Source organism: Equus przewalskii, chromosome 17, assembly GCF_037783145.1.
Source record: "Equus przewalskii isolate Varuska chromosome 17, EquPr2, whole genome shotgun sequence".
Classification (NCBI taxonomy): Eukaryota; Metazoa; Chordata; class Mammalia; order Perissodactyla; family Equidae; genus Equus; species Equus przewalskii.
This window is the reverse complement of record NC_091847.1, coordinates 61,646,961-61,665,557: the sequence shown is the minus strand read 5'-3', so window position 1 is coordinate 61,665,557 and position 18,597 is coordinate 61,646,961. Positions and strand designations below refer to the sequence as shown.

Here is an 18,597-nt window from a genome sequence, read left to right as displayed (position 1 = left end):
GGGCATTTTGAGAAAAATATTCAAACACTTAACACCTTAGAAATGTCATTATAAGATGTTTTTTTCAAATTTGTAAATCTTTATAAGAGAATTACTTTCATTTGGTACAACTACCTTCCATAGTGCCACAATTTCATTTAGTTATTGGTTATTTGGGGGGATAACTTGGAGATGCTGTCTTGAGGTTACTTTTATAGCTATCAACAACAATGTCAAGGACATTCCTACGCTCCTAACCAATGCATTCTGACCAAGATTTTTTACCCTTATGGCCTCTTCAGTGACATTTTGGAGTGTTGTAGAATTCTCTAAAATGAAATTACTTTTAATTCACCAATACTTATCATAATTGATACTGTGTGGAGAATATGAAGGAAATTAAGAAAAACCCCTCACTCATGACTTTAGAAGGGCTAGGGATTCAGTTCAACAATTCACTTCAACCAACCTCCACTGAGAGTTTACCACAGGCCAGGTGGTATGGCGTAATGCAAAAATGACTAAAAGACAATAATAGCTCAATGAGAGCTTTGAGTCTTTTGGAATTGCTATTCTTAATATTTAAAAATTACCCTGAAGTTATCAATTATATAATAATATACAGTAGATGCAAGATAGAAGACTGTTGACTTAAGATGTAATTTCTATTTATTTGGCATTACAGTATATCGTATATAGTGAGTTCTGACTACAAGAACTAAACTGTTCAGCACATAAACAAGGAGCTACCTAAACATCGTCTTTACCCTAACAGAATCAAGCTGTGCAAAATTTCCCATGCTACTCTCAAATGTTAGTTGCTTAGAAGTCATAAATGGCCCCCAATTTTTTAAATTGAATATTTCCTTTAATCTCTAATACGATGGACTGTTTCATTGCCTTGTTTGATAGTAAGAAACAACACTCCTAGTCTGCATATCTTTAGAGGCACCCACTTAATGGGAAAATTGTGTATGTGCGTGTGTGTGCATGTATAATGTGAAATATATACTGTATACTTAGGAAAATGATTTAGATAAGAAGTGTTGCTTTTTTTTGTACATAACTTATTATTAACTCTAGTTCTTTTAATATATTAGAATTTAATTTGCAAATGCCACTTATAGCATATTCAATTACATAGGTCCTATGATTCTCCATAACATAAACTTACGCTTGTATAATTTATCATTTATTATCAAACAGAGTAAAAACTTCTGGTTGGTGTAATTGAACAGCAGTTATGTTTGATTTTAATCCTATAGGATTCCAGCTACATTTAAATTGATTTTGATTTTTTCTAAATTTGATATCCCAAACAATCTTTTGATATATCAAGATTCCCTAACAGTATTGGTACCAAATAGATTTGGTATAACATAGCTTTGTTTTAGACAATAATAAGAGAATCCTATTTAATCGGAGTGCATGAGGAAGGACACTCTAAAAAGCGGTCTTCTTTTCATAATGTAGCCCTGGCCTAAATTGTAAGTTCTGAATTGTAACACTATAGCTGCTCTGTTAGAAGCAGGACAAAGTATAAGAGCTGTGAACTTCTAGCAGTCCAGTTTTTGTTATTTACAGCAAAATTAACTTTGACCTGCCTCTGAAATGCACAAGTTCTTCTTGACCTTTATTATTTTTATAATTGCAAAGAAAATTTTAAACAAAAGTTTCCAAATTTTCAATTAAAAAAATAAGTTCCTCTTAAAACTCCTTCATATCAAAGGTCATAAGATAGTGCTTTGGTCTCTTCTTCAATCAAATATTTTGAATTTCCACCAAGAAATAGAATAATTTTCCACTAAGATAGCATAAACAGTAGAATAATATGAAATTTACTTCTTTACAAACTAAAATTATAGTAATTTTGGCTTTTTATTGAAATGTGCATTAAACAGGTGTTTGCATAAAATTCAAATTCAAATCACTGTTTACAACCCACAGAAAGCCATGACAATGTGAGTGTCTTATTCTGGGTACAGAAATAAATAAATCTGTACCCTTGATTTCTACATCCCTTTTTGTTTTAGGGTCATTATATTTTAAGAAAACTTAACATTTCATTGGCCACTCACCATACAGTTTCCTTTCTTAGCTCGGCCAGCTTGTGCAGGCGTTGGAGAGCCTTTTCCTGTTTTCTTTCATCTTTCCTGGATTTAGATGCTACATTTCGAGCAAATTCCCTTTGTTTCAGTTCTTTGAGCCTCTATTAAAAAATATGGAAATGATTAATAGTATTTGACTGTATGGCAATTTGAAAGTTACTATTGTTGATATTGTTGGAATTTCAGAATACATCCTCTTCAACCTCATCTAAGGAAAATACAACATTTGTGATAATCCACTTCTGACAAAAGCATTTTCTTGCACTTTTGGCTTATGAAAATGCCAAAGCATATTATTACATTATATGAAAAGATATACCTCTGCCTTAGGTGAATTGGAATTGAAAACTTTCATTTCTGTTTAATGATTGTTTCCTGCAAAGGTTCTCTGCCTAATTCAGGTGAAGCATTGGAGTCTTATAAACCCCTAATTTTCAAACAAATGCAATTAGCTTTTGTGTTTCAGTTATACATAATAAATTCCATCATATTTTATATGTCTATATTAGAAAGGTATCTGGTCCTTCTCATATTTTCGAAGATGAATAAACGTCTTATGTTAATCCATAAAGCAAATGATTTCCAACTTACATGATTTAAAAAAATCCCTCCCCTCAAATATCAGGTGTGTTTCCCAAATAATTCAGTATCTGGGAAGAAAATTAATAGTGTTTTTCTGAAAATTCTTTTTACATGGCGCATATTTTTCACCTGTACTGAAAAAGCTCCTTTTCTGGCTTGAAGGCCAGAAACAGAACACGCCAACTTGGATGGAATTGATAAATAGCTATGAATGTGACATGATTTAAGAGAAACCGAAGTGGTCTCATGCCCCAAATATTTTCGCTATAGACTTTCACAGAGCCACAGTTATTAAAAATGATTAAAACTTCATTTTATTCTCATGAAAGCCCATGTTGTTATGCAGTTGTGATATGTCAGAGTCTTAGTGTAGCACTCTATGAGAATAAAACATATACTAATCACATTTTTATGAGGTGATTGAGTGGAGTCGTAATGAGTATCTTACAAATATAGACTGACGTATGCCAAGGGCTCAGAACAACACCCAGTATGTAAAACGTCTGCTTAGCCAATATCTATTGATTTATGCATAAATCACTTATGCATTGTGATTTAGAAATGTTCCTTCTATCTTGCAAAAAGTCTGATGAAATAATATTAGACACGTGGTGATCCTGGATTGTATCTGCTTAATTTCACCTACATAGTACCACAGCTTAAGCTTCAAATAATTCCTAATATTTTAATTGATGGGATTTATATAAGATGTGTGGGTGTATGTGTGTGTAATATATACATGAGATTATTCTAGAATAATTATTTTAAAATAATACAAAGATATTTTGAGAGTGCTCATTTGCCCTGGCAGATTTGTGAAAAAGGAGTTTATTAAAGAATTAAATTTAGATAAAAAGTAGACCATATCATAAATATCTAAACTGTACAAATATTTCATAGAAAGTAAAATTTTAATATCATTACTCTGATATGACTATTAAAAGTGGTTACAATTTTATAATATGCATTAAATAATTTATTTATTTGTAAAAGTATATCTAGGATTAGAATATAATAGGTAAATAAAGTTTTACTTCTAAAATGTTAGATATCTATTATTTTGGTCATCTCTATTTCTTAAAATCTTGAAGCAATATCAAGACTCATTCAACAGACAATTATTGAGCATTAGCAACAGGCATGCTGTTAAATGGCTGAGTTTTTTTAAAAGATTAAAGAGAATGTTTTTATTTTTGTCTGGTGTGTATCTGTGTATCTGTGACTGTATGTGTAGGCAAGTGTGTGTGACTGTGTGTTTACATGCATTTCGCAGCAATAGGGAGAGAACACACACTGAAATCGATAATGGCAATCATTGGTTGAGGTACTCTTATTGTGCCATATTAGGACCAAAGAGGGGTGCCTAAAAATTCACAAGGAAGGCCACCTGGGAAAGTGGTATCTGGTCTGGGTCCTGAAGGATACAAGAAGAATTAGCCTGAAGAAGAAGGGTTGGATGTTGAGGGTGGGAGGATATTTCAGGGAAAATAAATAGCTTTGTATAAACATGGAAATAGAAGAGTGTACATTATAAAAAAAAACAAAAAAAATGCATGTAATGGCTACAGCAGAGTGTATATGCAGAAATGAGGAAAATTGATGAATTATAGGGTCCAATCAAATCATGGGAGATCCTGTCTATCATATTACAAAACAATTTCAATTATATGAAATGCCAAAACTTTCACTATTTACTGTTTCAAATTAACCATTATGATTTGAATTAATCCGTTTCCATTGACATAGTAGTTAAATATCAAGGAGTCTGTCAATTATCAAATGCCAGTACTGCTGTGTGTTGTCTGTGATGTAACTGAAAGATAGACACTACTGAAATCAGCCCTAAATGCTGATTTAGAGAACTGTGTATATTTAGAATGTAAATATTGTTTTAGTCTTCTAGAGGTTGTCAAGAAGTACCAAGCTACAATCAATTGTTCCTACGGATCTCAATCTCACTCTATGTGCAACTAATTCTCTTATCTCAGTGACAGACTTCCTGATATCAAGGTAAATGATAATACTTAGGGACTATTCAGCTGTTGAGCTTATAGGCATGGCCAAATACTTTGGTTAGTTTGTGGCTAGAATTCATGTGTCTTAATATCGTTTCTTGTATTTTTATGCAGCAAAAATAAAGCCCTTTTCATATTTTATTTCTAGTAGAATAATTTTGAAAGATAAATAATATAAACCAAATCAACTTTTTTTCAACAATGCCAAATGGAAAGAAAACTTAAGTTCCACACAAATAAATATACAAGATAAGACCTGTGAGGCTTAGGGAAATATCAATGCTATTTCAAAAGCTTCCTAAACAATTTATTGAGAATCACTCAAAAGAAATCTAGTGATAAATGTCAAGACAGGAATGGCAGTCAGCAAGAATTAGAAAATCAGAAGAATGTTCACAGGAATTTGTGGAAAGATGTGGTCTAGCTGCTGTATTACAAAAATTATAATGCACATTGACGTACAATTCAATACGTGCTTTGGAATTATGCAAGTAGAGAACGGAAAAACATAAAGAATCAATATTCTTTGGTTATACCACTATCTTAGAAGGCCTACTTTACTTTCCCACTGATTTACTTTTATTAGTTTATAGACAGCCAAAATGTCATAGGGCAACATAGGTCATTGATCCTGATGTGGTCTCAGGAAACCTACGGAGTTGGATGGTTAGGGAAGTTATGATGATCTTGGCCTCAGGTTAGAGGATGGTATTTAGAGACTGGCAAAGTTGGTTAATCAATACGAGACGGACAGGGGAGAGATTACCATTTAGATAACTCAGTAGTTTGTGCTTAAATATTTGGGTAAATTACATTGTTTTACAATTGAAACCAAACTTTCATGAATGTTCTCAAATCTATATTTTGTACACCTGTCTAATTACATTAAAAAATAGGTTTCTAAAAGCAGAACTGCTGGAATGAAAGGTATACTTGCTCTCTTTTTGAGGTTCTAAACCTATCACCATTTTTGTTCACCTTCCAACAGTATTTGAGATTGTATACATATCCAATGTTGCATAGCATCACTCAACTTTTTAATTGATAGTCCATAGGTGATATATCATTAATGTTTGGCCTATAATTCATTTGATTACTAGGAAAACTGGAATATTTTTACATACATTAGCCATCTGTATTTCTTCATTTAGAATGAACATCATTCCTTAAAATGTATTAAGCAGTATTTTATACACTACTTTGAGTCTGAAAATAAACATACGCGCAAACAAGGTTTGCATTATTATCTGTAGTTAAAGTAGACAAAACTGAAGCTAAGCAAATTTTGGGGACTTGTCCAGAATCACATGCAAGTGGTAGAAATGGGACAGGAATCAGAATTTCCTGGGACATTTCCTGTGATCTATCTCCCATATTGACTGTGCGCTATGCTATTCAAGCTGTCTAACTCTTTAGGTCAAGCTGATCTGACTATGATACTTATATTCACTTATCTTTCAGCCCGTATTCATTGAGTGCTCCTTATGTGCCAGCAGCTATTCTAGGCACAGTTGATATATATGTGACAAAGCTTTGCTTGTTTCATGAAATTTTCATCATAGCTGAGAGAGACAGACATTAAAACATATAAGTTAGTGGTATAGCATAGCAGATAATGAAAAGCACTGTGGCTGAAACAAAACTAACCAGAGAGGGTATGTGGTGAGGGGAAGGATAGCAATTTCAAAGAGAGTGATTAGGGAAGGTTTTATATTAAGTTAATTTTCTATTTCTGTTTAACAAATTGCCACCACTTAACACCTTAGAACAGCACACATTGATTATCTCATGGTTTCCATAGGTCAGTATGTCTGTCCTTTGCTCAGTCAAGGTGTTAGCCAAGCTGTATTCTCATCTGGAGAACTGTCTTGGAAAAAATCATCTCCCAAACTCCCTAAAGATGTTGGTAGAATTCCTTTCCTTGTGGTTGTAGGATTGATAGCCCCGGCTTCCCACTGACTGTCAGTCAAGGCCACTCAACAGCTAGAGGCTGCCAGCAGTTTCTTGCCCCAGGGTCCACTCACAAGCCCTCTTACAACATGACAGCTTCTTCAACATCAGAAAGGAAGTCTCTCTCTCCGTTGTGCTAAGACTTAGTCTTATATAACATAAAATCTATGTAAAACAACCAAATCAACAGAGTGACACCTCATCACTTTTTTTCATATTTTATCAGTTACAAACAAGTCACAGATTCCATCCACACTCAAGGGAAGGGGATTATATAAAGGCAGGACTCATTGGGGATCACCTTAGGGTGTGTCCTCCATAGAAAGCCTCATTGAGAAGGTGTCATTTGAACAAAGGCTTGTAAGAGGTGAGGAACAAGCCAAAAAGATATGTCAGGAAAAAAATCTCCAGGCAGAAAGAACAACCAGAATAAAAGTAATAGTGGATTGCAGGTCATTTTTGTTTTGATCATTGCTCTTTATCACAAGTTAGCACTGATGCTCCTTAGCTGCAAGTTTATAAAGGGTGGGGAAAAGAAGAATTATCTGAACCACAACACTGGGCAAGTGACAGCAGATAGAAGAAGAGAAAACTTGGGCCTTGCTTGCAGGTGGTTCTGTACAATATGCAGGCACCACCCGAAAGCAGACAGCTACAGTGCTATAGGCCTTTTCTGGAAAAGCCCTGGAGGACAGAGATGAAGGGGAATCCTCCCAGTGGACAGAATTTTGAGCAATGAACCTGGTTGTTCATTTTTCTTGGAAAGAGAAATGGCCAGAAGTGAGATTATATACCAATTGATGGGCTGTGGCCAATGGGTTGGTTGGATGGTTAGGGACTTGGAGGAACATGATTGAAAATTAGTGACAGGGAGGTCTAGGGAAGAGGTATGTTGCTAGATCCTTTTTAGTGGGCTAAAAACTTGAAGATATTCGTGTCCATGTGAATACTCACCAAAGGATCACCTCAGTAGAGGAGGATTTTTATAAACAAGTGCATAGGATGACCTGTTCTGTGGATACCAGACAGCCTCTTTCCCCAGCCACTCTTGTCATTGCCCAGTGAACTCATGAACAAAGTGGCCATGGTGGCAGGAATGGAGGTTATACATGGGTTCAGCAACATGAACTTCTATTCATCAAGGGCCACCTGGCTATGGCTACTGCTGAGTGCCCAATCTGCCAGCAATAGAAACCAACAGTGAGCCCCCATTATGGCACCATTCTCGGGGGTGATTAGCCAGTTACTTGATGGTAGGTTGATTACATTGGGCAGCTTCCTTCGTAAAGAGGGTGGTGCTTTGTTCTTTCTAGAATAGACCCTCACTTTGGATACGGACTTGCCTTCCCTCCATGCAATTCTCCTGCCAAAACTATGATCAGTGGACTTACAGAATGGTTTATACACCCTCATAGTATTCCACACAGAATTGCTCCTGATCAAGGAACTCACCTGATAGCAAAAAAAGTGTGGCAATAGGCCTATGCTCATGGAATTCACTGCTCTTACCATGTTCCTTACCAAACTGAAGCAGCTGGTTTGATAGAACAGTGGAATGGCCTTTTGAAGACTCAGTTATACCTTTGGCTAGGTGGCAATACCTTGCAGGACTGGAGCAAGGTTTTCTAGAAGACCGTATTTGCTCTGAATGAGAGTCCAGTATATGGCGCCAGTTCTCTCATAGCCAGGATTGAAGGGTCCAAAAATCAAGGGGTGGAAATGGAGGTGGCACCACTCACTATTACTTCTAGTGATTCACTAACAAAATTCTTGCTTCCCATACTCACAACTTATGCTCTGTTGAGCTAGAGGTCTTAGTTTGAAATGGGGGAATAATTCCACCATGAGACACTACAATGATTCCATTGAACTGGAAGTTAAATCTGCTACCTTGCCACTTTGGGCTCCTCATGCCACTGAATTAACAGGCAAAGAAGGGAGTTACAGTGCTGACTGAGAGATTGATCTTGATTACCAAGGGGAAAAGGGACTGCTACTCCACAATGGAGGTAAGGAAGAAATCTGAAATACAGGAGATCCCTTTTGATGTCTCTTAGAATTTCCATACTGTGTGATTAAAGTCAATGGAAAATTACAGCAATCAAATTCAGGCAGTATTACTAATGGCCCAGACCCTTCGAGAATGAAGGTGCTTGCTGAGGGCAAAGGGAATGGGTAGTAGAAGACAGTTATAAATACCAACTTTGACCACATGACTAGTTAAGACATGAAAACTGTACTTGTCATGAGTATTTCTTCCAAATTTTATGATGAATGAATATAATTTTATTCATATAATAGTATAATATATACCCTTATTTTCTTTCCTCCTTTATCGTTTTATCATACAACATAAGATGTATTGACTTTGCATCATAGTATTTAAGTTGTAGGATATGAAGTAGAAGAGTAAACATCACCCAAAGACCTTGTATCCTCTTCTGGGGAATGAGTTAGTGAGTTTCTGGTTGTATATAGGATAGTTGTATCACGTTAGGAAGAATACGACCTGTTCCTGTTTTTATTTGGAGATTAAGCATGGTTAAAGGAGATGTCTATGGGCAGCAACTTGACAAGGGGTAGACTTCTGATGGTCAACTGTATATGTCAACCTGGCTAAACCACAGTAGCCAGATATTTGATCAAACACAAGTCTAGATGTCACTGTGAAGAAACTTTTTAGATGAGATTAACATTCATATCAGATGAGTAATCAGATTTACTCACTAAATCCTTGTAAAGCGGATTATCTTCTATAATACGGGGAGATCTCATTCAGTTGAAGGCCTTAAGAGATAAGACTGAAGTCCCTCTGGAAGAATTATACCTCCTTCAGCCTTCCCACTTGAGCCAGCAACATCAACTCTTTCCTGGTTTTCTAGCCTGGCGGCCTGCCCTGCAGATTTTGGACTTGTCGGCCAATTGTGTGAGCCAATTCCTTAAAATAAATCTCTCTCTCTCTCCTGCTCTCTCTCTCTTCCTGTCTCTCTCTCTCCTCCTCCTTTGAATTGTCTTTTCTCTTTTGTCGATGATCAGGTGATCATATTTGTGTGGGTCTATTTCTGGGCTCTCTATTCTGTCCTATTGATCTATTTGTCTATTCTTTCATCAGCACCTCACTATCTTGATTACTGTAGCTTTATAGTAAGTCTTAAAGTCAAACAATGTACACATACACCCCATATATATATATATATATATATGTACACACACACACACACATCCATGCCTCCTATTTGTTCTGTTTCTCTGGAGAACCCTGACTAATACAGGTTTTCGCCAGAGGATGGGTAGTCTAGTAGTGAATCTGTGATGAACACAGCAAATTGTGTTCACTTTCTCAATTACGTCTTTTTACTTTATTAATGGAATTCCAATTTGTGGGGAACAGAAAGATACTCAAGTACAGTAATAAAAATGCCAGCCTCCTTTGTGAATAAGAGTGACTCTGTGATACTGTCCTCACTAATTTCATTGTAAGCAGATGTCTCTGAGGAGGATATCCCTAAAAAAAAAAAGTGAAGTCTCGTTAGAAGAAAAATTCCCTTTCTGTTGTTTTCGCCATGATATTAGCTTCCTACCCGTTTTTAAAATTTAAAATTGTGAATTTTAGATGGGCAGCAGCTATCTCAATTGTAAGGCTATCAGTTTGGCAGAGAAGGCCCAGATGCTAAAGATAGCAGAGACAAAAATAGAAAAGATTCCTGTTCTCTACTAGCATCACTGAATTACTGCATCATCTGAGGACTGATTACTTATGTAGTTTGGGAAAAACATAAAGTAAAAGCCAACTCTATTTGTGTTTTCCCTTATTTGCAGCTGAATGTAATCTTAATTTACATACCCATTTACTAGATGTGTGACTGGATAATTCACTTTATATTCTTTGACTTCTGTCTCCCCAGATGAAGATGCTGATGATATCTAAAATTCCTTCCAGTTTTGACATTCTCAGATCTGTGTTTTCAATACCATCTTTTAAGATGAGTTCAGTTGGTATTAAATAAAATGGATATTTAAAGATTTTATTTTTTCCTTTTTCTCCCCAAAGCCCCCCGGTACATAGTTGTATATTCTTTGTTGTGGGTCCTTCTAGTTGTGGCATGTGGGACGCTGCCTCAGCGTGGTTTGATGAGCAGTGTCATGTCCGCGCCCAGGATTCGAACCAACGAAACACTGGGCCGCCTGCAGCGGAGAGCGCGAACTTAACCGCTCGGCCACGGGGCCAGCCCCATAAATTGGATATTTAGAACAATTATAAGACCTACCTTGTTAAGTGTTTTCCCTATTATAAGTAAATGCCTTGCTCCTTTGAATTGTTCCAATACTTCTGTTCCCGGTTTCTTATTTCTTAGTAAGTTAATAAATTACCCATTTTTACTGTTTCCAGAGGCTCAAAATTTCCTTTGAATTCCCAAGAGTTGTTTCTATCAAGAACTATTTTCAAAGGTTTTTGGAAAATCTAAGTATGCTTTCCATCTTATATAGAAGTAGTACCCTCAAAGAATTACAAGTCAATCTCCGTCTTTATTTCCTGAATCAATTTATCTCTCTTAGAAGATACTATGCAGCGGGTTCTTTAGGAATGTTAGCAAATATGTTTCTTCAGAGAAGGCTAAGATATTCAAGTGAATGGTATCACACTTCAAGGTGTAATTTCCTCCTAGCCATTATTTAATCAATGGCATTACGCTGAGTGAAGCTGTGGAAGAGTCTTTTTAAAATTTCTTTTCCTATTACTATCACGAATATGTATCATTTGGACATTTCTCATGGCAGCTTTAAAAGTATCTAATCTCTTAACGGCATATCAGATCGGAACAATATCTTTCCCCAAGGCCTCTCATTCTTTAGATTCCATTAACTCAAGTTTCTCTTTGTGGACAAAAACTCATTCTAGTTCTAATATAAAAGTCTTTGCAATCTGTATGTGTTATGTCTAAAACTGATTTTCCCACCATTCAGTTCATTTTCTTAAGTGCTGGATCAGAAGTGTCTCATGCATTGTAAGTGCTCATGAATGCTTGTCAAATTGAATTGGCACAGAATGGCGGTGATTAACTTCCTCATACAATAGGAGGCTTTGAAAATTTGCTAACAAAAATCTCAATAAGATTTTTGGTAGTACAGGAAAAGCAATGAAAACTCAAGTATAAGAAATATTGACACGTTTGTTTTAAAAAACACACAAACAATTTGAGTGGCCAGAAATTGAAGAATAGTTAAGAAGTATGGTTCAATTTTATAAGCAAATACTATGCAGCTACTCCAACATTGCTGAGAAGTGCAAAATATTAGGAATACTGTTATATTATAATGCTCTTTTAAAAAATAGAAACAGAGTAAAAATGCCAGAAGATACACAAAATGTTAATGATATTTCTTTTTGTAAGGTAAAATCAGAAGAATTGTCCTTTTATTTTATTTTCCTTTTATTGTTTATTTTATAAAATTTTATTTTCTGGTATTTTCCTTTTTTTTCTTACTTCCATGTTTTACTTTAAGAAGAGATTTTTAATCTAGTTGAATCTGGTCTATTTAAAATCATTGGCATAAAATCTACTATATTGTTTTCTTTTTCATTTTTCTTTTTTTAATAAATAAGCATTGCACATTCCAGAATTGCTTTTCACTTGAACATTGCAGGCACCACCTAAACTCTTGGCATAATCTAATCTAGAAACAAGTTCAGGCTAAAATGCATAGCTCTCTGGTCCCTGTGAGAGGGACAAGCCCACGGCCAGTGTAATTTACAGTGCCTGGGGTTAAAATAATATCTGACCTAATAACTATAGAGATTTCTTAGAGGTTTTCAGAAGACTCCTGAGAACTACAGGCATATTTAAGGGACGTTACTTATGGCCACTTTGTCCTCAAGAAAATGTAAGGTATATCCAGGAGGCTGGATTTTCTGTATTTAGTTGAGTACATTACTATCCAAAATACAATTAGAATTGGAGATATATCCAGAAAATTGCCCAAATTCTACACACTATTTCTGTGGTAACATGTTGTTAACTTTAGTTTCCCTGTAAATTTATGTCTCTAGTACCAAGTCCATATGAAGACCATATTTATAATGGAAAAATTATGAGTTTGGGAATATTTCAAAGGATGGAATTTGACCCCACCATTTACTGCCTGTGTGACCTTTAGTGATCCTTTCTCCATTTATAAAATGGAGAAGAAAATACCTCTGTAAAAGCACATATACTTCCTACCACTCAATAAATATCAGCTTCTTCTCCTCCTTATTCTAACCCTAACATGAAAAGGTAGAATTCTAGGTATTGTGTACATATTTCACTTGAGATTGGGTTCACGAGGACAAAGGCTACTTTATCTTGTAAACCTGGACAAAAATTCTTTTTCAAAACTAGTAATTAATCAAGTGGCATAATTATTTATAGAAGTAAATATCAGAAATATCTTGAGTTAAACCAGTTTAATGTGTAAATATTAAAAGGTATGCTTTTATTAATAGACATGATATTTCATTTGTGGAACACACAGATACCAAGTGCATTTCTGAAAGTAGAAGATATTTTCAAATGTACTTTACATCTTATATTTTAGAAGGTCATCATATTTCATTTATGTTAACTTGTCAGTTTGATCATGTATTTATTTTGCAGTAATGGTCTATATATGTATGTTTTAAGAAATTAAAAATAAATTTATAAAAACACGTATGTAGCAAATATTTTCTTTTGCTTATTTTTATATAAATCATTAAAAATAAGTGCTCTCAATAGCTAATTATAAAGAAATTAATTTGTCTTCTTAATTTATCTGGTAGTTCTGCTAAATTTTCTTAATGAAACCAGCTGAGATTGAGCCAGTATTACTTTATTGTTGTTTTCTGTTGAAAACAGACTTGTCCCTGATAAAGCAGTACAATCGTACACAGATGAGTTCTAAATTTTTTTATTAGTTTTTTTCTAATAAAAAAAGCAGTTTATACGGGGCCAAACTGGTGGCTTAGTGGTTAAGTTCACATGCTCTGCTTCAGCGGTCCAGGGTTCACAAGTTGGGATCCTGGGGGAAGACCTACACACTACTCATAAAGCCATGCATGGCAGCATCCCACGTACAAAATAGAAGAAGGCTGGCACAGATGTTAGCTCAGCAACAATCTTCCTCAAGCAAAAAGAGGAAGACTGCCAACAGATGTTAGCTGAGGGCCAATCTTCCTTGCAAAAAAACCCAAAAATCAGTTTATAAATTAATAAGTTTAAGAGTTTGGGTAGCTTCCAAAGGAACTTTTGTATAAAAATTGCAAATTATGGAGTTATAAATATGAAAAAAAGAATGGTGGTGACATTTCACCTCCAAAAGCTGATGTTAGCTGTCAACTTGTTCAAAGTCACAGAACAAAGGCAAGTGATGTTTGTTATCTTTATTTTTATGACTCCACTACTGATCTGACCTTTTACGGGATATCTATTTAAAAATAATTCACATTAAACTAAAACAACAGAACGGCAACTTGCATTCTGTGCATAACCTAATTTTGTGCCATCAACGAAACAGTATAAAGAGTTGTCTGTCTATTAGAAATATATATTTTACTAAGTAAATGAAGTACATTTAGTAAAGAAAATTTTCTATATTGTTTTCTCTTTAGACATAACATGTGGAACTGTTTAATTGTAGTGGTTTTAATGAAGAGTTGTCTTTTTAAAGTCTGCTAATCTTAATACATGATAAAACCTATTGTTCTATCCTAGTTCTAACGATGGGTCCCTGTGGTGGACAGAATAGCAATCCTCCTAAGATGTCTGTATCCTAATCTCCAAACCTGCAAAGATGTTATTTTGTATGACAAATGGACTTTGCAAATGTCATTAATTTAAGGACCTTGAAATGGGGATATTTTCCTTATCCAGGTGGATTAGATGTAATCATAAATGTCCTTATAAATGAAAGAGGAAGCAGGAAAGTCAGAGTCAGAGAATGAGAGAAGAGAGGTGGAAAAAGAGAGGGAGAGAGAGATTTGAAAAGGCTACCCTGCTGCTGTCGGCTTTGAAGATGGAGGAAGGGGTTGAGACCCAAGGAATTAAGGTGGCCTCTCAAAGCTGGAAAAAGCAGGGCAATGGCTTCTCCTCCAGAGCCTCCAGCTCTGGAAGAACATAGCTCTGCTGACACTCTGCTTTTAGAACATCTGACATCCAGAACTGTAAGATACATTTGTGTTGTTTTAAGCCAGTAACCTTGTAGTAATTTGTTACAGCAGCAGGTAGGAAACTAATACCGTACCAAAGACAATCATTTTCTAGTAGAAACTTGCCATAATAGGAGAATACGAGGTGTTTCAGGAAAAGATGAAGTTTAAGTCAAAAGATTGATCAGGACTCTAGGATTAATTAACAGTTACCTATATGACTTTATAAGTCATATTATAGAGAAGTTTGTGTCTTCATTAAATGTGAACTTCCAACCTTTGGGAATCTTTTTGAAAATCAAAATAAAACAACATATATGATAATGCTTCTCAAACTACAAAATGTTGTGTAATTATATGGCATAACTATTGCTATTTTTATTGTTAAGGCAATGAAACCTTTGATAATTTGAATCTGCAAGCCTACACCTCTAATGGGATTCTTGTATTTTAGAGTCAACAATGTGACATTTTCTGTTAAAATCTTTCCTCCCTTTTAAGGAGTATGTTTAACTTGTTAAAGTGTTTGTCCCTGTGGTATCACAATTTAATTCAACGATATGGTTTATTTCCTAGATAGAAGACACTATTGAAAGTGCTATGGAGGCAAAGAGATGTATAAAGGAATGCCTGCTAAACTCAGCAACATAAAATTGGCAGAATAAAATATCTCATATATGGGATACAAAGTAATATTTTTCAGAAGTGGGAGGTATCATATTTTCCCAAAGGGATTTATGAAGAATTGTAAATAAGCTTTGAGTAATCATTAAAAACAAAACAACAATAAAAAAAAAAAACCCTTTAAGAGGCAGAATAAAGGACATCACAGGTAGTTTTCAAGTCAGAAACAATAACATGAGGATGTGGAAGGAATGTTTGGAGTTTAACAGAACTAATGTACAACGGTGAGAGAAGGTTAGTTTTTTTTATTTCTGTCTAAAAAATCATCACAAACCAAATGGCTTAAAATGACAAACATTTACTAGTCACATGTCCTTAGGTCAAAAGCTAGGCACACAGTGGCTGTGTCCTCTGCTCAGGTGGACAAAGCCGAAATCAAGGGGTCAGTCAGACTGAGTTTTCATCTGGAGGCTTGGCGGAAAAAATCTGCTTTCAAGTTAGTCCTTATAATCAGCAGGATTCGGTTTTTTGTGGGTGTAGGACTGAAATACCTGTTTCCTTGTTGGCTGTCAGCCAGAGACCCCGCTTAACCACGACAGGCTGCTGCCTTCCTTGTCATCTAGCTCCTGCCACTTTCAAAGCCAGCAACTGAGAATTCCTCATGTGTCAAATGCCCCTCATTTTTCAGATTTCTGACTTCTTAGACAAGTCAGAGAAAACTGTTTTTAAAGGGCTTATGGGATTAGGTCACACAACTGGATAATCTTAAATAAACTAACTTCGGATCTTAATCACATCTGCAGAATCATTTCACGGTAGAACATAGATTAATACATAATTGAATAACTGGGAGAAGCTGTGTGCACATAAGGGGCCAGGAGTCTTGAGAGCCCTGGTAGAATCCCACCTACCACAGGAATAAAGCAACACGATATTGAAAGGAAAATGCATTACTCTCAAGGATAGACAGGCTTAAATATTGTGTTAAAATGCCTGGATTCTGTTCTATAATTACACAGAATTGGGGCAATGATCCTCTTATATATTGTTTTAGGAAGCTTTTAGTAGAAAACTAGCAATTTCAAGTGAATTGAAGAATGATACAGAAAATATTTTCCTTCTCTTTCTTTTCAGTGATCAAGTAAGATGACAAATATAATTAAGAAAAAGAAAAATAACTCTTCTTCAAACCAAGAAAATGAGACAAAAGTGGACCTAAATGTGTGAAGAAATCCAGATTTATGGAAATCTGAGACTGGAGTGACAGGAAATACAGATAAGGAACATGGCAGTCCAGAACACTGAGGTAAATGTGGTGATTCCAACGGGAAAGGCAGAGAATTTGCAAGCTTGATTGACAAATATAAAAATGATGAGTGGGTCGTGAGGTGATTATCTGCCTAATTTCAAAACTGGACTCTAACAGGTAGACCAATGGATCCCTTCCAGCAAAATAAAGACTTCCCACTTTAGCAATGGAAGGGGCCCATCTCTTCCAGCTAGGTAGTCACCATACAATCACCCCAGATGGAAATATGCCTATAAAGACATTGTATCAATAAACACAAAGCCCAGAGTCTGCACTCCAGTTCAAGGGAGAGACGCACTGGAAACAAATTTATTCATTTTGGCTCTCTGTACTCATCATTCTAGCCCTTCCAGAGAAAAAGATAACACATCACCAGGGGCCAGCTCAGAGGCATAGTGGTTAAGTTTGCCTGCTCCTCTTCCATGGCCCAGGGTTCGTGGGTTTGGATCCCAGGCGCGGATCTACACACTGCTTGGCAAGCCATACTGTGGTGGTGTCCCACATACAAAAACTACAAAAAATAGAGGAAGATTGGCACAGATGTTAACTCAGCAACAATCTTCCTCCAGGAAACAAAGGAAGATTGGGAACAGATGTTAGCTCAGGGCCAACCTTCCTCACCAAAAAGCAAAAAACACATCACCTATAAAGAAGTGACAATGAAACAAGATAATCAGTAACACTGAATGACAGAAAAGAACAACAACAACAAAATGCTGCAGATTTAAATTTCTGAAGAAATTATTTGAAGCCAGAATTCTATACTCAGGCACTGGTTGAAAAGAAAGAAAATATTTTAAACATGCCAGAGGAAAACATATTGTTATTTGATTCTCATAAATCTGATCTTTTGTCAGGATAAACCACAGTAAAAGAAAAAGGAATACATAAGAAAGAACAACATGAAATAGAAGAATCAGTGGCAGTTGAGTATTATCAAAAAGAATCAAAGAAAGCTTACAAGAAGTTAAAAGGAAGTCCTTTGAATCTTGAAGGCAGAGACAGTCTCTTTCAAGCAGTAGGATTTAGTAACAAAGGATTACATTCCTTTCTTTATGTGTTCAGTTACCAATTTGGTTCTGTAAAAAACACTGACTCAATCATAATAACATGTATATTGGTGCTGGGCATAAAATGATTCAATATATAAACTGTGCATTAAAGACAATCGCAGTTGTAGAACAGAATAAATTTAATGGTATTCTTTTAACGCTTTCAAGTTGTCTACTTAAAAAAAAGCCATGAACTAAGAGAAAAGTTAAAATGCAGGCATACTAAATTCTTTATCTTTTATATCAGTTGGTCAACATATAATGTCTAATGTTGATGAATCAAGAAAGAAAGAAGAAAACATTCTTTAAAGTTACAAAGGAAACTTCTTGGTACCATATGGATTATAGTATACTTAATAAAAATCATAAGTGGATAGGGGAAAGAAAGTGGGAGATAAAAATACTAACTTATTCATTTTTCATAATGAGACAGAGACCAGTCTAAAATTAATACATCAATTAAGTATATATAATATTTAAATATATAATTTTAATAAGGAGAACTTTTAAAAATCGTTAAATTTGATTACCTCTTGCATCTGAGAATGAGATGGAGAGATAAGGACAGGATTTTTCTATATAATTCTGGACCATTACATACATTATAATAAAAGTATTTGGCACATTCTATTCACAACGTTCAAACGTGTTTTACATAAAAAAAAAACCTCACAAATTTAAGTGGTTGGGAGCAAACATTTAAAATGCAATAAAAATAAACTGGAAGATGTTCTATGGACAGAATTTAATTATCTCTATGTAATGCTAACTGTCTTTGTTACCTTTAAATGTAAAATGGCTCTATTTTAAAACC

The 18,597-nt window shown here is 35.2% G+C and overlaps 1 protein-coding gene across 1 annotated transcript in view; it reads right to left on the bottom strand.

Annotated features, from left to right (window-relative positions):
* Positions 1-18,597, bottom strand: part of ZNF804A (zinc finger protein 804A) — a 277,701-nt gene that overhangs the window by 4,386 nt on the left and 254,718 nt on the right. The window contains exon 3 of the mRNA XM_070581636.1: positions 2,058-2,188. Coding sequence (XP_070437737.1) covers positions 2,058-2,188 — 131 coding nt within the window. The remainder of the gene's footprint in view (positions 1-2,057; positions 2,189-18,597) is intronic.